The sequence below is a fragment of the Salvelinus sp. IW2-2015 genome, linkage group LG28 (genome assembly GCF_002910315.2).
Source record: "Salvelinus sp. IW2-2015 linkage group LG28, ASM291031v2, whole genome shotgun sequence".
NCBI classification, from domain to species: Eukaryota; Metazoa; Chordata; class Actinopteri; order Salmoniformes; family Salmonidae; genus Salvelinus; species Salvelinus sp. IW2-2015.
This window is the reverse complement of record NC_036868.1, coordinates 20,059,872-20,087,586: the sequence shown is the minus strand read 5'-3', so window position 1 is coordinate 20,087,586 and position 27,715 is coordinate 20,059,872. Positions and strand designations below refer to the sequence as shown.

The window sequence follows — 27,715 nt, the reverse complement described above, 5'->3', positions numbered from 1 at the left end:
ATGCATTTTTGACAGGATCAGACAAGATGAAAGTGACAAAAATGTAAATTTAACGAGTGGCTTGTACCACTGTGTCACATGTTCCATTAAACACATGAGCCATCCAATCCAGGTCATGTTCAGTAGTCTGGTAAAGTAGCACCACCCATAAAGTCGCCTACAAAATAAAATGAATCGGTTAAATCCAAACATATCCACAAAATAAAGTGAGAGTAGTGACTGTTTGCTGAAGGTGGCCTTGGTTCAATAGTGTTTATTACACCCCTACACTAACTGCATAATCTGGGGAAAGGTTGTGATGAATGAATAGGGTCCAGCTGAGCAGTATCAGGCCATGGCCCTGTTGTTGATTAATGGACAATAAAGAGGGCATTTGAATTAAGTAGGCCTCTAGTCTTAGCCAGAGGTAGGTAAAAAGCAAAGGGAATAAAAAGGAGGGACAGACAGACATATTTATTGTATATGATCTCTGACACATGGAGTTGCATGGGAAACGGTCCAGGAACAAAGGACAATGCCAAAGGACCAGTCAGCTCATCCCCCCTCTGATGGGCTAAAATGTATCTCTGCTATAGTATCCAGAGGACTATAGAATGAGTGATAGAATAGTACTATATTATCCATGTCTGGTATCTATCTGAAACTAGTTCACTGATGATAACTCTGATGCTATCTAAAGGGATGTATGATCTGCCACTGACATTGCTCGTACATGTATTTATATATTCTTAATTCCATTCCTTTACTTAGCTTTGTGTGTATTGGGCATATGTTGTGAAATTGTTAGATATTACTTGTTAGATATTACTGAACTGTCGGAGCTAGAAACACAAGCATTTCGCTACACCCGCAATAGCATCTGCTAAACACGTGTATGTGACCAATAAAATTTGATTTGATTTGATCTCTGTGGTTACTTGTGTCTGTACAGGGTGAACTCTGAATTACTATATGCAAAAAGGTTTTATGGTCCTCTCAGGAATTATGTCTTATTTACTTCGGTCTCATTCCCCAAACAAGAATTTAAATCACAGGAGGTTGGTGGCACCTTAATAGGGGAGAATGGGCTCGTAGTGATGGCTGGAGCAGAATAAGTGGAATGGTATCAAATGGAATGGTATCAAAAAATCTAAAGCCTCAATACAGGACTAAGATTGAATCGTACTACCACGGCTCCAACACTCGTCAGATGTGGCAGGGCTTGCAAACCTTTACAGAGTACAAAAGGAAGCACAGTCGCGAGCTGCCCAGTGACACGAGCCTACCAGATGAGCTAAATTACTTCTATGCTCGCTTCGAGGCAAGCAACACTGAAGCATGCATGAGAGCATCAGCTGTTCCGGACGACTGTGTGATCGCGCTCTCCGTAGCCAATGTGAGTAAGACCTTTAAAGGCTGGTCATGGCTCACATCAACACCATTATCCCAGAAACCCTAGACCCACTCCAGTTTGCATAACGCCCCAACAGATCCACAGATGATGCAATCTCTATTGCACTCCACGCTGCCCTTTCCCCCCTGGACAAAAGGAGCACCTACGTGAGAATGCTATTCATTGACTACAGCTCAGCATTCAACACCATAGTGCCCTCAAAGCTCATCACTAAGCTAAGGACCCTGGGACTAAACACCTCCCTCTGCAACTGGATCCTGGACTTCCTGACGGGCCGCCCCCCAGGTGGTAAGGGTAGGTAACAACACATCTGCCACGCTGATCCTCAACATGGGGGCCCCTCAGGGGTGCGTGCTCAGTCCCCTCCTGTACTCCCTGTTCACTCAACTCCAACACCATCATTAAGTTTGCCGACAACACGACAATGATGAGACAGCCTATAGGGAGGAGGTCAGAGACCTGGCCGTGTGGTGCCAGGATAGCAACCTCTCCCTCAACATGATCAAGACAAAGGAGATGATTGTGGACTACAGGAAAAGGAGGATCGAGCACGCCTGACATTCTCATTGACGGGGCTATAGTGGAGCAGGATGAGAGCTTTAAGTTCCTTGGTGTCCACATCACCAACAAACTATCATGGTCCAAACACACCAAGACAGTCGGGAAGTGAGCACAACAAAGCCTATTCCCCCTCGAGACTGAAAAGATTTGGCATGGGTCCTCAGATCCTCAAGAAGTTCTACAGCTGCACCATCGAGAGCATCCTGACTAGTTGCATCATTGCCTGGTATGGCAAATGCTCGGTCTCCGACCACAAGGCACTACAGAGGGTAGTGCGTACGGCCCAGTACATCACTGGGGCCAGGCTTCCTGCCATCCAGGACCTCTATACCAAGCGGTGTCAGAGGAAGGCCCTAAAAATTGTCAGACTCCAGCCACCCTAGTCATAGACTGTTCTCTCTGCTACCGCACGGCAAGCCGTACCGGAGCGCCAAGTTTAGGTCCAAGAGGCTTCTAAACAGCTTCTACCCCCAAGTCATAAGACTCCTGAGCATCTAATTAAATGGCTACCCAGACTATTTGCATTGTCCCCCCCCCTCCCCCTTATATAGCCTCGCTATTGTTATTTTACTGCTTCTCTTTAATTATTTGTTACTTATATTTCTTCTTATTATTAGCTTTTTTTAAAGTTTTTTTTAAAAACTGCATTGTTGGTTAGGGCTTGTAAGTAAACATTTCACTGTAAGGTCTACGCCTGCTGTATTCGGCGCATGTGACAAATACAATTTGATTTGGAATTGTTTTTTATTTATTTTCTTCAAATTAATAAAAAAATGTTTTTATGTCAATAAGTATTGAACCGTTTTGTTATAGAAAGCCAAAATAAGTTCAGGAGTAACACTTTGCTTAACAAGTCATATAGTAAGTTGCATGGATTTTTTCATGTGTAGTACTTACTATATAATTTATCAGTATAGTATAGAATACTATACTACACACTGTACAGTAGTATCCCTCGATCATGTGTAGTACGTACTATAGAATTTTGTAATATACTGTAGAATACTATACTACGCACTGTGGTATCCCTTGATCATGTGCAGTACTTACTGTATAATTATTTTGTAAACTGTAGCATACTATACTACATACTGTAGTATCCCTCAATCATGTGTAGTACTTAATATATAATTTTGCAGTATACTATACTACACACTGTGGTATCCCTTGATCATGTGTGGTACTTACTGTAGAACATTCTGTAGAATACTATACTGCACACTGTATTGATATGCTAATATTTAATTTGATTTGCTTATAACCATACCCCTCCCCCATATCCCAATTGAATCCACCCATGATTGAGAAACATACATGCCAAATATAGACCATACCAGTAGTATATTTTGTTCCCTACAGCTTATGGAAAATTTGCTCTTATAGCATTTGTGCAGAAGGTAAGTCTGCAAAAACACTACTGTAAATACTATAGTTGTTTAACTATAGTAATACTAAAGTAAGTACAGTATACGTTAGTAAACTGTAAATACCACAGTATACTTGAAAGAGAGCAACCCAGCTCTACATGTTTGTTGACCTGTGACCCACTGACAACGCCTCCGGTTGGAAGGGAATTTGTAGCACTTTGAGGTCAAGGGCGGTGCAATTGCTATGTCAAGCGGTGATGCAGCCTGTCAAGATGCTCTCGATTGTGCAGCTGTAGAACTTTTTGAGGATCTGAGGGCCCATCCCAAATATTTTCAGCCTCCTGAGGGGAAGAGGGGCTGCCGTGCAATCTTCATGACCGTGCGGGTAAGTGTGGACCATGTTAAGTCCTTAGTGATGTGGACGCCAAGGAACTTAAAGCTCTCGACCCACTACACATCATCCCCATTAGATGTGGATGGGGACATGCTCTCCCCTCTTTCTCCTAATGTCCACGATCAGCTCCTTGGTCTTACTGATGTGGGGGAACAGGGAGTACAGGAAGGGACTAAGCACAGGCCCCTGATAGGCCTCCGTGTTGAGGGTCAGCTTGGCGGAGGTGTTGTTGCCTACCCTCATCACCTGGGGCCGGCCTGTCAGGAAGTCCAGGATCCAGTTGCAGAGGGATGGGTTCAACTCCAGGGGCCAGGGGCTTGGTGATGAGCTTGGAGAGAACTATGGTGTTGAACCCTGAGCTGTTGTCTATCAACAGCATTCTCACATAGTTATTTCCCCTCTTGTCCAGGTGGGAGAGGGCAGTGTGAAGTGCAATAGAGATTCCGTCATCTGTGGATCTGTTTGGGCGGTATGTGATTTGGAGTGGGTCTAGGGTGTCTGGGATGATGGTATTGATGTGTGTCATGACCATTCCTTCAAATGCTAAAGTAATGTGCACAAAAACACTATATATTTTTAGCAATAGTAATACTACAGAATTTATACTATAGTAAACTGTGGTATTTTTTCATGTGGGACACTTTTGCCACACCCACCAAACGGGCGCAAACATACAGTACCTCAAAGACTGTTGAAGAACGGTGCAAAGGGCATTATCCCTCTGAAGAGTATGAATTAGGTTGTTTGAGAAGGTTTGAATCTTGAGATAGTAGGGCATGATTGAAGTAGGCCTTGTGGTAGAGGTCTGAGTGGGACTGCTTTCTTCATCCCGCTCCTGCCAGCTATCAGATGTATTGGGCTATATCAGCCAATAGGCTAGATGAAACAGAGCCATAGTTAGAGCAAGAGCGGACACTTGCACTTGGCTTAAACTACGTTTTGCATATAGCCCAATGGCAAGCAAGCCTGGAGGAATGAGCCCATTCCAGGACCGGGGCGTGGGCAGCGTCTGGGACAAACATCCGGTTAGCCGGATGAGAACCCCCCCTGGGAACGCTGCACCACACGGACCTGGTTTTCTATTCCCCAGATGAGTTTAGCCGCCAGACACGAGGTAGGAAGAATGGTCTTGGGATCTGAAGGTGTAGCAGCGGGGCTATAGAGGCATGAAAGTGCATCCGGCTTAACATTTTTGGACCCTGGGCGGTAGGAGATGGTAAAGTTGAACCGGGTGAACAGTAGGGCCCATCTAGCTTGCCTGGAGTTGAGATGCTTGGCGGTGCGGAGATATTCTAGGTTCTTGGGATCCATCCACACAATGAATGGATGTTCCGTCCCATCTAACCAGTGCCTCCACTCCTCCAATGCCATCTTCACAGCGAGTAGTTCTCGATTCCCCACATCATAATTCCTCTCTGTGGCATTAAGATGATGGGAGAAGAAGGAGCAGGGAGGCAGCTTAAGGTGCAGGGCAGAACGCTGGGACAGGACGGCCCCCACTTTGACATCCGAAGTGTCTACCTCCACCACGAACTGACGGGACGGGTCTGGATGGATTCATATGGGAGCTGTGGTGAAGCGGTGCTTAAGGTCCAGGAACGCCGGTCATCAGCTGGGGACCACTTGAACGGGACCTTGGGAGAGGAGAGTACTGAAAGGGGGGAAGCCATGGTGCTGTAACCCCGGATAAAACGGCGATATAAATTCGCAAATCCTAAGAAGTGTTGCAGCTGCACTCTGGATGTGAGTTGGGGCCAATCCACCACCGCTCTCACCTTTCTGGGATCCATCTGCACATTACCAGCAGCGATGATGTATCCAAGGAGGGAAATGGTGGAGCGATGGAATTCGCATTTTTCTGCTTTGACAAAAAGCTGGTTCTCCAGGAGACGCTGGAGAACTTGTCGGATGTGGAGAACGTGTTCTTGAGCTGAGTGGGAAAAAACGAGGATGTCGTCGAGGTATATGAACCGGTTCAACATGTTGTGGAGAACGTTGTTAACCAGGGCCTGGAACACAGCAGGAGCGTTGGTCAGACCGAATGGCATCACCAGGTATTCGTAGTGTCCGCTAGCAGTGTTGAAGGCTGTCTTCCACTCATCACCTTCCCGTATCCGTGCCAGGTGGTAAGCGTTCCGCAGGTCCAACTTAGAGAAGATAGTCGCCCCCTGGAGCGGTTCAAAAGCTGAGGCGATGTAAGAAGCAGTGCGGGTTGGTTGGGTTGTGTTTTGGAGGACACATGGCTCTCGACCTTCGCCTCTCCCGAGTCCGTGCGGGAGTTGTAGCGATGAGACAAGACAGTAACTACTAACAATTGGATACCACGAAGTTGGGGAGAAAAAGGGGAAGAAAAAAAAAGCTGAGGCGATGAACGATAGCGGGTAGCGGTTCTTAACCGTGATGTCATTGAGGCCCTGGTAGTCGATGCCTGCAGCCAGGGAGTCTCCATAGCCTTGGTTTCCGAACCCGACAGTGAATACAGCTGTCCCCGGGGTGGTGTAGTGCCCGGGAGAAGGTCGGATCCCGCAGTTATAGGGTCTATGTGGAGGAAGCAAAGTGGCCCCGGCCTTACTGAAAACCTCCCGAGGTCCTGGTACTCTGCGGGAATGGCGGAGAGGTCAGAGGCTTCTCCGAGCCCACAGGAACACGTCCCGGGGCAGGCTGCGTAACTTCAGGCAATGGGCATGGCAGAACGAGCTCCAGCCATGACTGCATCAGCAGTCCAGTTGATAAGGGAATTGTGTCGCTGGAGCCACGAAAACCCCAATACCACGGGAACCTAAGGAGACTTGATGAGCATTACCTGGATTGACTCCCTGTGGTTCCCTGACACTCGCAGGTTGACAGGAGTAGTATTGTGGGTGACTGCCTATAGAGCGCCCATCCAGCGCTCTAACGTCCATGGGAATGGAGAGGGGCTGAGTGGGGATGCCCAGCTCTGACACCAGGGTAGTGTCCATGAAACTCTCATCAGCCCCAGAGTCAATGAGAACCCGGAGAGGAGGATGGCATGGAGAGGGGTGCGAGTAAGGGGAGAAGAAAAATTCTCTGTATGGCCCGTCAGAGTACTCGTACCTACTGATGAGCCTGGTCTTAATGGATAGGTAGACACATAATGGCCGGTAATCCCGCAATACAGACAACTCTTTGTGTTAAGTCTGTGTAAACGTTCGGCTGGAGACAGCCTAGCTCTGCCGAGTTGCATCGGCTCCGGAAGAGGCGAGTCGGCAGACCTCGGAGATTCTCGGGGGGACTCAGGTAACCTCAGAGGCAAGGTGAGATCCTTGGGCGAGCAAGTGGGACTGGAATCAGACCTCCTCTCCCTCCTTCATTCCCGTAGCCGCCCATCGATCCGGATGGTCAAGGCGATGAGCGAGTCGAGATCCGTAGGCAGCTCCCGGGCTGCGAGCTCGTCTTTAACCTCCTCCGATAATCCATGAAGGAATGTGTCGAACAGGGATTCCGGGTTCCAGGCACTCTCGGCAGCCAACGTGCAGTAATCAACCGCATAGTCCGCCACACTACGGGAGTCTTGACGAAGCTGGAGTAACTTCCGGGCAGCCTCTCTCCCAGACAACGGAGAATCGAAAACCTTTTTCACCTCAGCCACAAACTTCTCTAGACTGAAGCACACGGCAGATTGTTGTTCACACCCCGCCGTAGCCCAGGCGAGAGCCCTCCCAGACATGAGTGTTGTGAGATACGCTATCTTCAAGCGGTCTGAGAGGAAGGGCTGCAGCTCGAAGATGAGGGAACAAATGCCCGACAGGTTCCCGACTCTCCAGCGAAGCGTTCCGGAAGAGGTAAGCGGGGTTCTCCTTCCATAAGACCTCGAAGTAACTCCTCGTGCCTCCCAATGGTGGCTCCTTGGGAGGAGACAGCGTTGCGGAGCTGGTCTGAGTCTGCTGGGTCAGTCATGCCCAGTTCATACTATCAGAACTCCTGATAAGACCCAGATGCAGACAGTTCGAATCACAGATGTGTATTAACAAAACAGGGGGCAGGCAGACGACAGGTCAAGGGCAGGCAGAGGTCGGTAAACCAGGGCATAGTCAGTAAGGTACAGAACGGCAGGCAGGCTCAGGGTCAGGGCAGGCAGACGTCAGTAATTCATGGCAGTGTCAGAGCAGGCAGAGTAGTCAAAACCGGAAAAACATGAAAAACAGGGGCAAGAGGAAAACAAGAGTACAGGAAAAACACGCTGGTAGGCTTGATGAGACAAGACGAACTGGCAATAGACAAACAAAAAACACAGCCATAAATGCACAGGGGATAATGGGGAAGATGGGCGACACCTGGAGGTGGGTGGAGACAAGCACAAGACAGGTGAAATAGATCAGGGTGTGACAGTGTGGGGGAAGGGCGTCAGACAGAAGAAGATTGAGAGGCAGATTATTTAACTTCGTGGAGACATGTTTCTTGGGTGGATAAGGTATGAGTCAATTAACGCACTTGAACTAGTAGAATGTTTTAAGAAGCCCACATTTTTGAGCAAAAGGAGTCTCTGCTCATTGGTTTGACACACAGGACATTTGAGCTGCTGTCCTCAGTATGTTGTAGATGAGAGCTTTGTCTTATGGTTTTAAAGATATGAGATGTGATTTAAGATAGATATGAACATATATTTTAAATGTTGATTGACATTTAATATGATATAGGGCTAACATTGAACATGCACTGTGTTATTTCATTTGAAAGAGCAAATTTTAACCTATTTAAGATATAATTTTCTTATGTGTGACAAACTGAAGTCAAACTATAACCTTTGATCACTCAGTTGGCAGTCTTGTATCAAACAAATCTAATTGAGGCCTAGGTTCAATGCGGACCGCAGAAGATCCATGCCTCGTACGTGGACACTGCATTCACAGTAAATGCTGCATATGTCGGCTCAATCCGTTATAGCGCTGATCTTCCTTGGTTCGGATTGAATATAGCCCCAAGAGTGGCTAAAATGTGTGGTGTCATTGTAAATGGGACATTTCATGTGAATTTGGTCCGAAACTTATCATGACGTTTTGGATCTTCCTGAAATGTAATCCAAGGAAAGGTACTTTGAAGGAGGCACTACATTTTAAATGTTAAATTATTAAGATTATTATTGATTAACTTTGGTCATCGAAGTTGGGATATTTGTGACATTTTGGCTTTACTACCCAGATCTCCTATAAGACACTACAACCCTTAGTCTGTAGATCTAAGCAAGACTTGCTGTAATTTCAAACTTTACCATGTTCTCCAAAATATGAGCATTGCTTAGATTTTGATACTTACCTACAATATGGATTCTGCAAAATATAAACATTCATATTTTAAAAGTATTTAAAACATTTTTTAGATGTTGTTTTACACAATTTACTCCACAGTCACATTAAATGTCTAGAGTGGGGTCTCTGTTTCTTTATTAGTCATGATCCATTTTATGAGCACCACGAACCAGCACAGTGAATGTGAAAAGTGTTGTAAAAGAAACTCCCTCTGCTGGTGATTGCTGGATGTGCTTTTGAAATTATATTGATGTTTTTCAGTAATCATAAATCAATGTATGAAAATTGTGATCAAAATGTATTAATTAGGCTAGTCATATTTCAGAGCACATTGAAAGGTTTCTAATGACACACTTTCTTTGTAGCATGTCTCAGGTGCAACAATGGGAAGTTTAATATGTTGAAGAAATACCAGTGGAAGGAACATTTTTGGGAGGACAAAAAGCTCATTACTTAAAAAAAGTATAAATAAATGATCAATATCAACATGGGTTTTGAAAAGCTACATGCTCCTGATCTTCCTGCATGTTTGAACATTTGAATGCTGTTTTTTTTATTTTATTACTTTGTCATTAAGGAGCATTAGGCCTACATTCAATCAGATCAAGCTTTAACCTGGCAAAGCCGACACCCCCATAGCTGATGTTTTGACGGTGTCTGGAAGGTGTAACTGCGTTGGAGCTGTCAAATCGGTTGTGCATGATTATTGTCAAGAATAAGCCACACTGTCACACTCACGTTAGAAGTTCAGAAAGAGAATGTGTAGGCTATATCGAAATAATTACGTTCACATTTAAAATCATTACACGAAATAATAAGGATTTCGATCAGCATAATCACATTACATCTCACATTCAAGTGTCCAAACATGAAGAAATATCTCTTAATGCGACTCCGTGCAGCCAATGGCAATATCTGCTTTAGGTATAATGCAAGGAGCCGCTTGTAAATTCGACAGCTCTAAGTAGTTCCACCTCTAACATGCTTGCTAAAAATGCAGCATTTTGACATCCTCCGTCAGTCAACCCTGTGTCACTTCTAGGAAGATTTCAACCCACTCTATCCAAACATTTCTCCAAGTTCACCATCATTGTAAATCTCTAATTATTTTGTTGCTTGGACAAAGTCCTTTTTGAGGTTTTATTATTTATTTAATGTGATTAGTGATTAATTTATGTCTGTCCCTCATTTTAAAGGGATACTTCCGGATTTTGGCCATGAAGCCCTTTATCTACTTCCACAGAGTCAGATGAACTTGTGATACAATTTTTATGTCTCTACGTGCAGTTTTAAGAAATTTGCTAACTGGCGTAGGCACAATGATTGTAAGTCTATGGCAGATACAAAAGACTTCCAGCCATTGCGTTAACGCTAGTTACATTGGCTTGCGAAACTACCTCTAACTTCCTTCATGCTGGATGCAGAGACATACAAATGTTTTCCATGTGTTCATCTGGCTCTGGGGAAGTAGATAAAGGGCTTTCGTTTCCAAAATCCCAAACTATTCCTTTAAGGTTAACCCTGTTAGAGAGGCAGCAGCGCCTCTTCAACCTCAGGAGGCTGAAGAAATTCGGCTTGTCACCAAAAGCACTCACAAACTTCTACAGATGCACAATCGAGAGCATCCTGTCGGGCTGATCACGCCTGGTACGGCAACTGCTCCGCCCACAACCGTAAGGCTCTCCAGAGGGTAGTGAGGTCTGCGAACGCATCACCGGGGGCAAACTACCTGCCCTCCAGGACACCTACACACCCGATGTCACAGGAAGGCCATAAAGATCATCAAGGACAACAACACCCAAGCCACTGCCTGTTCACCCCGCTATCATCCAGAAGGCGAGGTCAGTACAGGTGCATCAAAGCAGGGACCGAGAGACTGAAAACAGCTTCTATCTCAAGGCCATCAGACTGTTAAACAGCCACCACTAACATTTAGCGGCCGCTGCCAACATATGACTCAACCCAGCCACTTTAAAAATGGAGAATTGATGGAAATTATGTAAAAATGTACCACTAGCCACTTTAAACAATGCCACTTAATATAATGTTTACATACCCTACATTACCCATCTCATATGTATATACTGTACTCTATATCATCTACTGCATCTTGCCATCTTTATGTAATACATGTACCACTAGCCACTTTAAACTATGCCACTTTATGTTTACATACCCTACAGTACTCATCATATGTATATACCGTACTCTATACCATCTACTGCATCTTGCCTATGCCGTTCTGTACCACCACTCATTCATATATCTTTATGTACATATTCTTTATCCCTTTACACTTGTGTGTGTGTATAAGGTAGTAGTTGTGGAATTGTTAGGTTAGATTACTTGTTGGTTATTACTGCATTGTCGGAACTAGAAGCACAAGCATTTCGATACACTCGCATTAACATCTGCTAACCATGTGTATGTGACTAATAAAATTTGATTTGATTTGATTTGTTACTTGAACTGAACTATTGTTTTAATGTGGTGAAGCCATTCATTTTAAAATATTTTTTTTTCATAAGAAATATTTAACATCTAATAGTCAAATCATAGTGTAAGAGCAGGTGACTGGTTCTACTCTTTTGGACCATTTTCTGGTGCTTTGTAGTGGAAAACTGACCAGGTCGAGCATAACATGTCAACCCTGTTACCCATACTGTAGATAGACAGGCTATACATTTTTTTTGTAATTACATTTTTTAGTGTGGAGCTTGCATTCAATTGCAACTCCCTGTTGCACAAGCTTCCATTCAACGTTCAAAGCATTCTGAATACACCTGACTTGTGATTTTATTTAATTTTAATTCCACCCTGGTCAAATGCCTAAACCTTAGGAGTAATCAGAATTGACCCATTAACAGCTGCTTTCACACAACAACAAAAATATTCCGGAACCCCCTATAGCCCCCAGTCTTGAACTGCTCCCCACCTCTGTTCGCCTTAAATATCAACAAAGGTGTGTTGGTTGAAAGGTGTAGGCTAAACAGTTATTTTCCTAGCGGTGATGTCATTTCCTCCTGCAAGCTCCATATAAAAACGCAGGTGCAGTTGCAGCAAGTTGTTCGTGGTACATTAATGCTTGCGCGAGATAGACCCCTGATACTGAAAAACGCAGCCCGCCAGAAATAACCAGGGCGGCTAAGTTGCACATAGAATGAACCCATCATTTATCGACTCTTTCCACAAACAATCGAAGGGGAACTAACATTCTGAATAAGCTTTTGACGTTTGCTATTCCTGCCCGTTTTATTGCAACGATGATCGCGAGAGGATACTTCATTTTGACAATATTGGTTAATCGCGGTAAGAGAAATTGTATTATGTTGGGATTGACTAATATTTATTCAAGTTATAGCTGTGATTCCACTAAAGTTAGCGGGTTGTGAAGCTGCGGGAATGTCTGTTGTCATTTGGTCTAGCACCAAGGACAGCGGCAAGCGCACCCGAATCCTTTTCGGATGGGCGCTATCGGCGATCTGTACATATAGGCCTATACGCTTGGCCACAGAAGTGCATTCTCAATTAATAAGAAGTCGATATTTTTCATGGGAAATATGTCTGCCCTCGTCCCAACTGTAGGCTATAAAATTGACCATATATTTAGCTGAAAATGTTGTGGAATAACGTATCCTAAACTAAAGACGACAATGTACCTATTGATTGGTAGAGCTAAACCTAATAACTATGCGAGACATGACGTTTTCGTTAATCATATTTTTCTTTCCCCACGTAGTTCTCTCATTGCCCGTGACTCCAACTTACCTTGAGAAAGAGGATGTCGAGGTAAGAATCCTTTTCAACGAATAGCTTAATGATATTGTCAGCTTTATGTTACATTTTGTGTATGGTGTTTGTAATCAGGGCCAGACTGGCAGCCATCTGGCATTTTTTGGGGCAAATGCCAGATGGGCTGGTCATTTTTTTGCCCAGTGGGCCTGTCTAACCTTTTTTTTCTGCTCAAAATGATCATTATCTACCTAATAATGGGGCCTCAAGGAATAAATTGGTCCAGTGTGTGGGCCTTGAAGACAAAAATGGTCCGGTGGGTTAGAAATGGCAGAGCCGATTTCTGGTCTCAGTCCACCCCTGTTTGTATCAAAAACACTTTGCTTGATACGTTTCAGGACTAGGGTTGCAAAGGGAGGGTATGTTTCTCATAACTTTCAAAGTTTATCAGTAAACTACCAGAATTTTGGTAACTTTCAACTTTCATTCTTCGTGCGTCATGTCCAAATAATACAAAAGTATAAAAAAATATATATTGTGAAGCTCAACAAAGCCACTTATAGATGATTTGAACATGATGTACGAAAAATTTGAATATCAGTTCCATACCTTGAATGGGATTTGTACATTTTTCACACATCACCAAACAAAAAATCTGTGAAGCTACAGTCTCTCATGCAACACAATGATAATGTTCTACGCACAAGAATATCAGGGTGCTATCTTCATGTACGATAATCTATTTACATATAATTTGCATATTGTACTTACATATCTTATTTACGTATTGTAAATGTACAATAACACAACGACACTGTTATTGCCACGACAGTGAGTAATCGAAATAGAATAATGCATATCCATGTCTCTTTATTTTGTTTACTTTGCAACTGTAATATCTGGGACTACTCTGAAGCCACAGCACACTGCAAAGTCCAGCTATAGACCTGAGACCGTCTTTGGTCTACCAGACTGCAGCCTTCTCTCCTTGGCAATACTTTAAAGAGCACATTTGACATCTGGAGGCTAACACCATGATGGGAGGTCTGATTGTCTCTCCATTGCTGTCGTGGCATCCAGTCTTTCCCCTAGTTTATTTTACAGGTGGGGCGACAAGATTCAAAGCCAACATTGTTAATATAATCCATTAAATAGAAGATCATTTTTGTAGGCGGATGGTCCTGGCCCGCCTATACGGGGAAGGGGAAAACGCTGATGCCATGTTTATCCGTTGACCGTGTGTCCGCTCTGCCCCCCTCAGGTGATGAAATGCATCGTGGAGGTTCTCGCTGATGTGCTCTCGAAGCCACACCGTTTGGCTGTCAGTCAGGAGTGCCTGAACATACTAAGGACAGGTAAACCACTCCCAGGGACCTGTACTCCAGATATACGCGTTTAGGTACAGATCTAGGATCAGCTCACACTCCCTAACTTAATAACCACAACTCCATTAACAGAGAAAAATGCAAAAATCACCTTAGATCAGTGTCTAGAGACATACCTTTTCTGGTATTTCAAAGGTGTCACTGTCACTCACTGTCACCAATTGTGACCTAATGCAAGTTAATATTTGCTTTCATTTTCACCATGGATGCACATGACTCAGGAAAGTCCGAAATGGCACCTAATCCCTACATATTGCACTATGCAGTGCACTACATTTGACCAGGGCCCATAGGGCTTTGGTCATAAGTAAGGCACGATATAAGGAATAGAGTGCCATTTGCGACACAGGTCTGAGCTCTCCATAAGTGCACTCGGCAGAGCAGGCGGGGCTATTCAATTACAGCCATTGTGTTACCTTGACGCTGTCCTTGTTGAGAAAAATCTTTCAGGGCATTACTCATTACTGGCTATTGTTACCAGGATGGGGCTGCGGTTGGGAAATAAAACCCCTCAATAGAGAGAGAGAGAGAGATGCTCCGAATACAGTGAAATGCTTACTAACAAGCCCTTAACCAACAGTAAAATAACAATAGCGAGGCTATATACAGTGGGTGCCAGTACAGAGTCAATGTGCGGGGGCACCGGTTAGTCGAGGTAATATGTACAGAGGAGAGGGAAAATAAAAATAAGGGGCACTAAAAAGAGAGAACAAAGAGGGAGACATACAGTATAGATGGGCAGGGAGGGAAATACAATGGAGAAAGGATTACTTAGTAGTAAGATCAGACAGAGAAGAGAAACAGCAAGAGAAATGTGTTTACCATAAAGAGATGGATTTTAGAGAGGGAGAAAGGGGAAGACCAAGAGGGAGAGAAAGAAAGAACGAAGGAAAGAGTGACCCTGAAGAAAGACAGAGTAAGCAGTAGTTCTCTTGAATGCCGGCCTCATTCTGTACACTCTTTCTGGGTCAGCAGAAAGGGAAAAGCTCTGTGATGCTGTAATTCACTGGAAACCACTCTTTGGGCCAAAATGATTAATTTGGATTTCTGCTTTGGAGGCAATACATTTCAGGGTAATTAATTTTTAGAGATGGGAGCAAATGTGCTGAGTTGTCACGAACAACCAAAGGGGAGAAATATACCTGTACATTTGCGCAGGGACATTGCTGGCTTGCTTGGACAATTAAAGTATTTATGCGTTGCTGAATGACCAGGTCTCCCTAGTAAAATAGGTTTTCTGACCTCAATGTGATTTCTGGGGGATAAATAAAGGTTACAAAAAATGGTTTCCTTTGCAGATGAAAGGCTTGTGTCAATCCTCCGCCACCGCAACTTCCTCAAGGAGCTGCAGGACATTGCCGTTGAAGGTGAGGTATTGACTGACTTTCACTGTGGCGGGTGATACAAGGCAACCCTATCAGGAAGTGACATCATCTTTGAGTGATGTCACACAACTGTTGTGATGTAATCAGAATTTCACTTTGTTGTGTTCATCTTAGATTTGATTGGGTTTCATGTTCCCTTTCACATAAATGGTTTTCAGCATGAAGTAAATCGTTTTTAGTGTTTATTCTCTTGATTGTTTTCAATTTAGTTTGTCAATCATGTAAACAGCCACAATAATAATAATAATAAAATAGCTATTTCTAAAACCCAAGACACTTTACAATAAGCAATCATAAGTGTATTTTAGGGGATGTATTGTAAGTATATGTCAAAATAAATTAGTCTAAATATTTGCAGTCACAACTCCTCATCTCCCCTCCAAATGACAGGAGCCAATGAGAGAGCTCAGCAGCATGTTGACATCACGGCAGATCATGTGACTAAGAAACCACAGGGTCCTCAGGGTATAGATGAGGCTGCAGGTGAGTCCCACTAGCACACATCCTCAGTAAAATTGCCATATGACAGCATTGCCTCATGATGACTGAAAATCCAAATCTCTGTCAAGTTTGCCATTTTACTGTCAAGTTGTGATATTGTGACAGTCGCTATGTGCAGGGCTGGCCCTAACCTTTTGGTCGATCTATAAAGTGGAATTTAGCTGCCGCCCCCCCCCACCTCGCAGAAAATAGTGGCCCCCCCCTCTTGACTGAGAAGTGAAAAAATATAAGGTTTAGGGTTCATTTCCTGCAATTCTACAGATTTTGCCATGGGGCAGAGATATTTTTTTTTAGCAGTTTTGAAGCAAATTTCATGACTTAATATGATATGAGTGCGAGTGACTAACAAAATCAATGTGGGCCCCCTGGAGGTCACGTCCCCTGGGCACGTGCCCTGCATGCCCAGTCGGTAATTCCACCATGATTACTATACATTTAAGTAGCTAATTTACCAATCAAAAAAATGTTAGCTGACAAGGGATAATTGAGTGACTGTCAGTGACTGACATAAGAGAGAAACTGCTGATGCACAAATTGCACCTTGTGTATTCTACTATTCTAACTCTCAACAGTAAGTTGAGACCCGGACTGAGTTCCTAAAACAAAAATTGGGGATTAGGGACCCCATGGTCGCCTCTTAGCAGTCTCTTATGTCCCTTATGCTTTGGCCCAGTGTGTGTGTGTGTGTGTGTGTGTGTGTGTGTGTGTGTGTGTGTGTGTGTGTGTGTGGGCAAAGGTGTGGGTCAGTTCTGGACAAGCCAAGAGGCACACTATGAAATCTATAAATCTCTTCGTTTTTGCTGTGCAATGTTCTGGGACGTTGTCAGCTAAGCAGGTCTGACCACAGTGCTGTGTGGAGTGGATGGCATCTGGGAGAAGGGAGCTGCTGGTACACACACAGGCTCNCAGCTAAGCAGGTCTGACCACAGTGCTGTGTGGAGTGGATGGCATCTGGGAGAAGGGAGCTGCTGGTACACACACAGGCTCCAAAGTTTCTGATAGACAGAATTGGGACAGGGAGTCTCTGTCTTTCTCTCTCTTCTCTAAACCCCATAGAATTAAAAAGGATTGTTCAGCAAGACAAAGTTCACAAACGTTGGCTAACTTTAGTCAAACTGTTTAACTTTAGCAGTTACTAGGTAACATGTTTGTGATGAGATTTCATCCATCAAATGTTCCAGATGGTACATCCAACATGGCCCACTGCCCACACATGAGAGGTTTGTTATTCTACAGGCACATTTAAGCATGAACACTGCCTAACAACTAAGCTCAGCAACCCAGAACTACTACGTCTGTCTACGAGAGATTACCTAACAACGCAAGAGTGAGGATATGATTAATCATCATGCTGATTTTTTTTCTTCTTCATGTGAGAAAAGAAAGTTATTTGATTCTGCCTAATTTGGTATTCTAGCACATCCTTGTGGAGGTATTATCATAGAGATACGATATACTGTGTTCTGTTTAATTCTGTAGGCCTTATGCACCACATGGTAAGTAAGCTTAGGTGACTTGAAATGATCTGAACCCGTATTTACTAAGCTCTGAATCAGGTCCCCCATGTCCATACAATCTTAATCATTATGATCTAAAAGGGAAAACTGATCCTAGATCAGCACTCCAACTCTGAGACACTTTATGAAAACGGGCCTTGATGCACCATGTCATGACAGCACTAGGACTTATTTATGGCTCGTTGCCATAGGTTGCATTAAGGTAAGTGACAAGGTTTACTCATTATTCAATTTGCATTTCCAATTTAATTTCGGCAGCTCCTATAGTATATTCACTGTCCGTTTTAGTTCTGCTGATGTCAGGATAAGTAAGTACACAGGGGATTCGCCTCTTGGCCATCAGTCAAAGTGCACATTTACATTTTGATTGGCCGCTGCTTTAAAGTCGGCCACTTGTGCATGCTGTCCGATCGTACGTCGGGATGGAAAGGCAAAGGTGAGTGCCAAATGGCACCCTTTCCCATAGTCAAGAATACATATTTCGTACTAGATATGAAAAGCACCCTATTTTGTACTACATATGAAATAGGGTTTCATTTGGGACATATGGCTGTGTCTGAAGCCATTTGCCACACGTGACCGTCAAACTTTGCGTCTTTCTGTTGTCGCTATGACATATTTCTAAACTATGAAAGAGAAAATTTCTGCACATTCTGTGACATCAGAGGATGTGTCCACCTTCCTCTCCTTTTCACATTTGAGATTAATCATGACTATTCAGATCGAAATATAGTGTATAGAACAGATGTGATTGTCGGTTAGGTAGAATAGGGAATTGTTTCCGCTCTATTCATAAAATGTCTATATGCAATGTTCAGAACGGTTCACTTCACACCCTTGTGGCGCCTTGCTAACTGCACTTCCTGCTGGGAAGTGAAGTCGATCTATTGTCCATCTAAATGTAGTCCATCTGTTGGATGGATGTTTGGGCAGTGCAATGGATCATTGCTCCCAGTTTCATAATTGAAAGGCAGGCAGGGAGGTCCCTGTGCTCTGCTTTTAACTCCTTATCCTTATCCTTATCCACACTCTTAACACTAGGGCCGGGATTCAATACGAGGCGCGTTGTAGCACACAGTATAATATAACACAAAGGCCACAAAGGACAAAGGTTTTTGTATCAACATTTTAGCTTGATATAATAAACAAATGTCTTTACAGGGTTAAATATTAGTTTCTAGAACACAGCATGTGCTTCAAAAGTAGCTATCAATCATTCAAATCGTTTTTACATCAGCAGATGTTACAAAGTGCTTATACAGAAACCCAGCCGAAAACCCCAAAGAGCAAGCGATGTAGAAGCACAGTGGCTAGAAAAATAATTATACTGTTATTTGGATTGTAGTTTGGATTCTTTCTGATATTTATTGTTTTTTCTTGAGTTATTTTTACTATTACTAATGTTTGACATTCTACTGCAATTTTAAGGAGCTGGCAACTAAAGCGTTTCACTGCACCCGTTATAACATCTGCTAAACTGTGTTTTCAACCAATAAACGTTGATTTGATGTACAACTTCATTGAATGTCTTTTTGTGCCTTGACAAAATCATTTGTCATTGATGAGAAATGGTATCTCTGTTTCATCTCCTTCATAGATCGATCGATGTTGGCCGCTCTGGGGGGCCCCGGCGAGAGGTCTATCCTGTCCCAGAAGAGGGGGACCGGAGGAGAGGGAGAAGGGGAGGGTGAAGGAGAGGCGGGGAACAGTGCGGAGAGGGACGGAGAGTCATCCCGTGAGAGGAACGAGATCATCAGAAAAGGCGAAGAGAAGAAGCGAGAAAAGGACGAGACCCCTGACAACCGTATCTCAGATGCCATGAACAAGGAGGGGAAAGAGGAGGAAGAGGATGTGGATGTGATTGAAAAGAAAGAAGAAGAAGGGGATGAGAAGGAAAAGGAGGAGGATGAGGAGAAGCGTGCGAGCTCAAGAGAAGACGGCGAGAAGGCTAAAACGGAGGGAGGAAACGTGACTCTGGATAAGAAAGGTAAGAACTGCTGCCCAGAGTACATTGACAGTGACATTACAGACACTGGTCTTCAGGCCTTCACATGTCGACTAAATTGACATCTCTTGACTACACCACAGTGGAGTAGGGTAAAGTTGACCCTAAAAGCTGATCTTGGGTCAGTTTTGCATGTTAACCCACTAAAGGTAAATGTTAAGATTGGCGGTTGGGGTGGTGTGAGTTGATCTGTACCTAGACGAAACTTCATCCCGAAGCAAATTGAGTACTCGCGCTGTAATGAACCATATGATTGGCCAATTAGACATATATATTGAATGTCCTACATGGCTATTGTTCACAGTTGAACCCAAGAAAAGAAGAGGGTGGCAAAGACACTTCTAAAAACCCAGACATCTCTAGTCTACCCGCTTCTCACTAGCTACCTTCATTGGTATCTGGTAGCTATGCAGGCTGCGAGCAGGTACCATCATCTTGTAAGTGCACTTGCAAGCTTTAAAGTGAGCATGAAAGTGGCTGCAGTTAGCTTCCCTCTCGACTACACTTCACTAGTACACTACACCCGGAGGAGGATTAACTATGATGATGAGGTGTCATAAAGATTAAATAGTGGACCGCTCTAGCTAAGTGCCAAATCAATCCATTAGATAAACACTGTTCTCTGGGGTACTGAGGTCAGTCAGGCAGAGAGAGCAGGATCAGGAGGGAGGCATTGTTAGTGTGTGTGTGTGTGTGTGTGTACGAGCGACACACACACAAACACAAAGAGAAATCAAATATAAGAGAATAGAACGAGAGACGCACTGCAGTGAGAGAAAGAATGCAGGGAGGGAGGGAAGAGAAAAAGAGGTGGAGACTGGTGGTGAGACTGTGACCATGCACTGCGGGAGCAGATGATGGATAGGAGCGGCTCCATCTATCTGATGAGTTTGAGTGCTCCCCGCACAGCGGCCCGGTTTGATTAGATAATGGATACTGGAACATTACCAACAAGACAGAGCACTTGGACAGCAGGGTTGCCTCCCAAATGACACCATGTTCCCTATTCCCTATATAGTGCACTACTTTTGACCAGGATCTATAGGGCTCTGGTCAAAAGTAGTGCACTATATAGGGAATGGGTGCCATTTGGAATACAGCCCATGGCTACGGATTGACTGCACGCCCCTGGAATTCAAATCTAAACGCTAGATTTAGGCCAAGGAAAGAAATTAAAATATAATCATAAGCGGTGAGCAAGCATGTGAACTAGGCCATATTTTGTTTTTGTATACTTTATTTCTAGATTTTTAGGACAGAGAGACATCCCCAGTCCTTCAACCACCAACTGGCTATTTCTAAGGTTGAGGCTAGGACAAGGTTCTAGCATGACCAGCAAGTCCCAGTGACTATTCAACTGAGCATAAGGTCACTCCAAGGGACGGTACAATATGATCTCAGTACCTCCATATGTTGTATGCAGGGAAGGAGGCTCCGTAAGGGCTGTAACCAAATGCAGAGGTGTCATGCCCATAGGGGACACAGGGGCACGTGCCCCCTAACCCTAATCCCTACCCTACCCTAACCTTAACCATAACCATAAACCTTAATCACTTTAATAGGGGGTAGGGACGTCCCAAGGATCCCAGAAAGCACAGACCCCTTCAGATGTGTCATGTTTAAAAAACTAAATATAGATTTTTTTAAAACAACATTTTTGTTGTTGTTTCTCTGTAGTACTACGAGACACTTAGCCACTTTATGAAGTTTGCTTTAGCTAGCCCAGATAGGTTCCTAATCTCCCAAACTCATAACTAGCTACCAATAAACCATTTCAGGCAATCAAGTTAGAGTAGCTAGTTTGGTAGATTTTAGAAAAGCAAGCAATTACTAATGTACTGAATAAGATTCACATTCCTTTCAATCTTTTACCCGGATTGAGGCAGAGATGCAAAAAATAATATTTATTTTCTTTCAAAAAATAACCACCTGACTGGAGGATACAGACAAGTCAAGAAGTATGCTTGGATATAATGAAATSTATTTATGACATAGAATTAAGCATAATGATTATGGCTCTAGATTGCAGGAAAAAAGCTGTTTCGGGTGTTTGAAGAATTCTCAAACTTCCTGATGGACCACTCCCGTAACATCCTCATGTACTTTGTGCCCCCTCGGGTTTTTGGGGTGTATGACGCCCTTGACCACGTGTCCATAATTTAGAAAGGTGGAGCATGAGGGAAATGTAAAAGGCAGAGATCTGCTCAGCCAACTGGCAGCAGAAGATTTCATTAAGAAGAGTGGAATCCTGTTGAGGGTGGATAATACTGTTTAGAGAGTGAGGAGAGAGGGAGAGAAGGGAGGAGAGAGAGAAAGAGATGATGTTCCTTTCTTTGGAGAGCGGTGGTAGCCTCAAGGATAGATATAGCAGGCTAGTAACAAAAGGGTTCGAATCCTAGGTCTGATAAGGTGAATCTGACGTGAGTGAGCAGGCAACCGATATCACAGCAGCCACTTTCTGCCGTTGTGCAAGGCACAAACTGCTCTAGGGGTGATGCTTTGAGCTGACCCTGTGCTGCTCCTGGTCTGTTGTGCATATGTATGAGTGAGTGAGGGAGTGGTATGTCTGGTTGGATACTCTGTCAAGAAACAATGAAAAATGTCCATGCAAATGGATGAATAAAGATACACTACATGACCAAAAGTATGTGGACATCTGCTCATCGAACATCTCATTCCAAAATCATGGGCATTAACATGGAATTCCCCCCCCCCTTGCTGCTATAACAGCCTCCACTCTTTTGGGAAGGCTTCTCACTAGATGTTGGAACATTGCTATAAGGACCTGCTTCCATTCAGCCACAAGAGCATTAGTGAGTTCAGGCACTGATGTTGGGCTATTAGGCCTGGCTCGCAATCAGCGTTCCAATTCATCCAAAAGGTTTTCGATGGGTTTGAGGTCAGGGCTCTGTGCAGGCCAGTTAACTTCCTCCACACCGATATCAACATATAATTTCTGCATGGACCTCACTTTGTGCATGGGGCGTTGTCATGGTGAAACAGGAAAGGGCCTTCCCCAAACTGTTGCCACAAAGTTGGAAGCACAGAATCGTCTAGAATGTCATTTTATGCTGTACCGTTAAAATGTCTCTTCATTGGAACTAAGGGGCCCGAACCATGAACAACAGCCCCAGACCATTCTTCCTCCTCCACCAAACTTTATAGTTGGCACTATGTATTCGGGCAGGCAACGTTCTCCTGGAATCTGCCAAACCCAGATTTGTCCGTCGGACTGCCAGATGGTGAAGCGTGATTCATCACTCCAGAGAACGTGTTTCCACTGCTCCAGAGTCCAATGGTGGCGAGCTCCAGTCGACACTTGGCATTGCGCATGGTGATCTTAGGCTTGTGTTCGGCTGCTCAGTCATGGAAACCCATTTCATGAAGCTCCCAACGAACAATTGCTGACAATGCTTCAAGAGGCAGTTTGGAACTCGGTAGTGAGTGTTGCAACCGAGGACAGACAAGTTTTACGCGCTACTCGCTTTAGCACTCGGCTGTCCCGTTCTGTGAGCTTGTGTGGCCTACCACTTCGCGGCTGAGCCGTTGTTGATCCTAGACGTTTCCACTTCACAATAACAGCAAATACAATTCACTGGGGCAGCTCTAGCAAGGCAGATATTTGACAAACTGACTTGTTGGAAATGTGGCATCCTATGACAGTGCCACGTTGATAGTCATTGAGCTCTTTAGTGAGGCCATTCTACTGCCAATGTTTGTCTATGGAGATTGCATGTCGGTGTGCTCAATTTTATACACCTGTCAGCAACGAATGTGGCTGAAATAGCCAAATCCACTAATTTGAAGGGGTGTCCACATACTTTTGTATATATAGTGTATATTCTATTATTTTTTATCTACACAGGGGCAGAGTCTGGTGAGGTGACAGATGCACCAGAAGATAAATCTGAGGAGAAGAAATCTGCAGAGGAAAATGAAGAGGAGGTAGAGGAGAAGAGGTCTGCATTGCTTCTGCAAGACAGTGCCGAGGCAAAGAAGGAGTGGGAGGAGGAAGAGGAGGAGGAGGATGAGGGGGAGGTGAAACGCGAGGTCGCCGGTGTGAATCACTGGAGCAGAATGAGTGAGCTAGCCCGGAGTTTGCAAACAAAGAAGAGAGCGGGAGAGGAAGAAAAGTTGCAGGAAGTGAAGTCACTGGAGGTCGGAGGTCAACATGAAGTGCCCCATCACTCCCATCACTCCAAGGAGGAAGTGGAGGAGAAGAGGAAGGTGGGAGAGGCACGGAAGAGCCCCGAAGTGAAGGAGCTCCAGATGATGGCACGCAGGGAACCGCAGGAGAGGAGAGAGGGAGAGGAGGAAGAAGGGAGCACCAGCAGGAAGACTGAGGTACATTTCCCCCAATTATTAAAATTGGATGAACTATCCCCAAATCCAATGAAATGCAATGGTACCTGGCTATATTAGCATTCTCGCTTAATCCTATCAGGAACCACCTCGAGAGGTGCACATTTTTGTTCTTYCCCTGCACTGTTGATTCAACTCGTCAACAAATCAACTAATCACCATGCCATGGATTAGTTGAATCAGGAGCCATATGTATCAAGCGTGTCAAGAGTAGGCGTGCTGATCGAGGATCAGGCCCCCCTTGTCCATGTAATCTTAATCATTGGGCTCTAAAAGGCAAAATTCTATAACATCACTCCTACTCTTAGACGCATGATACATAAGGCCCCTGATGTGTAACTGCTGGGCTACACTGAGAATGCATCGAGAAGAAACCCTGAACTAAACAAGAAACACAACACTCGGTGCTCTGAGAGCCTACCCACTGTACACACTGGTTGAATCAACGTTGTTTCCACGTCATTTCAATGAAAGGACTTTGAACCAACGTGTAATAGACGTTGAATTGACGTCTGTGCTCAGTGTGTATGTTCACTACCCACCTCACATCTAATGCTGTATTCTCTTCAGTCTACTGTAGTCCACTTTCATATGACACATCACAGTGCATCACTTGAATAGGCTAACAACACAGTTGACATTTGTCTGTCCTTTTGTCACGGTACGCTAGGCTGTCGTTGTCCACTTCATTAAACTCATCCTGTAGAGGAGCCGCTCGGTAGAACGCTGTGTAATGTGTTGGCCCCTGAGGCTTTTTCACACCTTCTTGGCAGATTCAACTTGGTTGTATTAAAATTAGTGCACATCGTAGCAAAACTTTTTGCAACCAAAATAAAACATTTACGTTTCTTATTGGACAAGTTAAGGTAGTCCCTCCCCATTTTGTCTGTTTACTTCTTAGTGAATATGACTGTGGCATACAGCAGTGCAACACCAATTAGAGTCCCTCACTTGTCTAAAAGTAGGAAAAGTGGGCTGGTTCCACCTCAGGAGCCTTTACTACTAACAACAGCAATCGGAACACGCTGGATGGATGGTTCATCCACAGGGCTTTTTGCCGCCTGTGGGCTCTCATACGGGAACACACATATGCACACACACACACACACGCCTATGCAGGTAAGTTTTGGCACAGATACTGACAAACAAAAATGCCTTGGTTGGCACACACACGTTGTCCACACAGATATAGCCTCTTAGAGAACGACACATGGCACTCTGGGTAGAGTTGTTTAAGTGCACTCAGAAGAGGGTAACATTGGGTAATATTGAGTAATGACCTCCTCCCTTCACTCCCTCCTTTCCCTTTCTTATCATCACCCTTTGTCATTCCTCTCCCTCTCTTCTAATCTCTACTTCTCTCTCTCATCTCGCTCTTTCACCTCCCTCTTTTCTGTCTGTCTCGTTTCTATCTTCCACTGTTTGCCCATGTTATTCTTTCTTTTCCTCTATTTATCCATTTCTCTGTCTCCCTCCGTTTCTTTATTTCCATTCTATTATTCCCCCTCCTTGTTTTTGACTGATTATTTTCACCCGCTCTCTTCCCTCACCGCATCCCTCTCTTGCTTCCTCTGCCCTCTTCATTTCTCTCTCTATCCATCCCTCAATCTCCTCTCCATCTCTCTTCCCTGTCTCCCTATATCCATATCTGTAGGACCCAGAGATTGAGAGTCTGGCGGCCATCGAGTCGGAGCTGGAGAGCGTTGCTCAGAAACTCCACGAGCTGAGACGAGGTTGAGATGAGGCTGAGACAACGACGACAACCGCACCTTCCTCCTCTTCCTCCTCCTTAACAGCCAGACCAGAGTTGTGAATTTGAGACGGAGTCCTCCATCTCTCTCGCTCTCTCTCTCTTTTCTATCGAGAGAATACCGGTGTCCGGTCCAGCCTCTTGCGACCGACGAGGCTCTTATGGTCATCAGCCCCTCGGACACAGAAAGGACAGCAACTCCCTATGCCTTGAATCCCCACTCTGTCTCTCTCTCCCTGCTTCAGCTTGATAATAGCCAGCTTTTCATTTGATTTTGACACTGTGCAACCACTTATGTGAAAAATGAAGGCTGATCTAATTGTTATTGTTACCATGCTAAAATAGACGGGGTTGTAGCTACAAGTTTATGTATACGTGTACATGTCAAAGATTCTATGGAGTATTTATAGGATGTTGTACTTGATTTTTATGGCTGTAACTCTAATTATTGACAAGCCAATGCAATAACTGGACATTTTTAATGAATGACTTGACTATGATTAAATGCTGTATGGAATTTATCTAAGAATACAAATAAATTAGATAGCGTCATCTGGAGATCTTTATGCGTGTGATTCATGTCTGCACTGTTAGAGCCTCAATATTCCACATTCTTATTTATTTTAATTCAGTAGGGAGGAAATAATTAGAGAATGACGTCATTGTTTTGATATCAAAACAATCTCTAAGTCTGAAGCGTTGATTGCTTTATCCTCAGTGTATTAGGGTAAGTAAGATCCTACATTTTGTGTAAATGTCCCATTGATAAAGTCTTTTATTTAACCCAAAAGTGTGTGAGTTATGTGTGCATATCTTAAGTTTGGATTCAGCCTTTCAACACATTCATCATAAAACTTCATTGCCACAGTCAATTTAGGAAACACTGATTTTGAAAACCCATTTAATTTTTTAAAAAGAATTCACCATATTGCTTATGCCTATCCGATCCTTTTAGATATACACATAATGGCCATATTCCTGGGTGACTACATTGCAGATGCCTGCCAGATCTCAGAATGCCTGGATAGGTGTTTAACATAGCAGCTAACCACATCATATGATACAGCAATCTGATGCCAGACTGAACAGTCAAGGACGTGGCACGCAACTATTGGTTGATGCAATATCTGCTATGTAGTCGACCTGGAACAACACCATATATGTACAATTGAAGTCAGAAGTTTACATACACTTAGGTAGGAGTCATTAAAACTCATTTTTCAACCACTCCACAAATTTCTTGTTAACAAACTATAGTTATGGCAAGTCGGTTAGGACATCTACTTTGTGCATGACACAAGTCATTTTTCCAACAATTGTTTACAGACAGATCATTTCACTTTTAACTCACTGTATCACAATTCCAGTGGGTCAGAAGTTTACATACACTAAGTTGACTGTGTCTTAAAACAGCTTGGAAAATTCTAGAAAATTATGTCATGGCTTAAAAAGCTTCTGATAGGCTAATTGACATAATTTGAGTCAATTGGAGGTGTACCTGTGGATGTATTTCAAGGCCTACCTTCTCAGTGCCTCTTTGCTTGACATCATGGGAAAATCTAAAGAAATCAGCCAAGATCTCAGAAAAAAAATTGTAGACCTCCACAAGTCTGGTTCATCCTTGGGAGCTATTTCCAAACGCCTGAAGGTACCACGTTCATTTGTACAAACAATAGTATGCAAGTATAAACATCATGGGACCACACAGCCGTCATACCACTCAGGAAGGAGACACGTTCTGTCTGCTAGAGATGAATGTGCTTTGGTGTGAAAAGTGCAAATCAATTCCAGAACAACAGCAAATGACCTTGTGAAGATGATGGAGGAAACAGGTACTAAAGTATCTATATCCACAGTTAAACGAGTCCTATATACATACATACATACATACATATACACACAGACACATATACACAACTCACACACATACTGTACATACACACAGATACATACATATATATACACCCACTTACATGCATATATATATATATATATATATATATATACACCCACATACATATACACCCACATACATACATATACATACACCCACATACATACATATACACACACACACACACACACACACACACACA

At 43.8% G+C, this 27,715-nt stretch overlaps 1 protein-coding gene across 2 annotated transcripts; it reads left to right on the top strand.

Moving 5' to 3' along the window:
* The first annotated feature begins 12,044 nt into the window (after positions 1-12,044).
* On the top strand, positions 12,045-26,177 carry chga (chromogranin A). Of its 2 annotated transcripts, XM_023974548.2 has the most exons (8): positions 12,045-12,291; positions 12,722-12,771; positions 13,976-14,069; positions 15,398-15,466; positions 15,875-15,967; positions 19,100-19,489; positions 23,373-23,851; positions 25,524-26,177. In XM_023974548.2, the coding sequence occupies exons 1-8, from the start codon at positions 12,246-12,248 to the stop codon at positions 25,605-25,607; spliced, it is 1,305 nt and encodes a 434-aa protein (XP_023830316.1). In that variant the 5' UTR covers positions 12,045-12,245; the 3' UTR covers positions 25,608-26,177. The 2 variants fall into 2 exon arrangements, with proteins under 2 accessions (XP_023830316.1, XP_023830317.1); XM_023974549.2 differs by lacking the exon at positions 15,875-15,967.
* The last annotated feature ends 1,538 nt before the right edge of the window (positions 26,178-27,715 follow it).

Bases quoted from the DNA above. Each gene is read 5' to 3' on its own strand.
- chga (XM_023974548.2), top strand. From the start codon at position 12,246: ATGATCGCGAGAGGATACTTCATTTTGACAATATTGGTTAATCGCG. The intron at 12,772-13,975 runs GTAAGAATCCTT...TGCCCCCCTCAG, and splicing joins TTGAGAAAGAGGATGTCGAG to GTGATGAAATGCATCGTGGA. The intron at 15,968-19,099 runs GTGAGTCCCACT...TCTCCTTCATAG, and splicing joins GGGTATAGATGAGGCTGCAG to ATCGATCGATGTTGGCCGCT.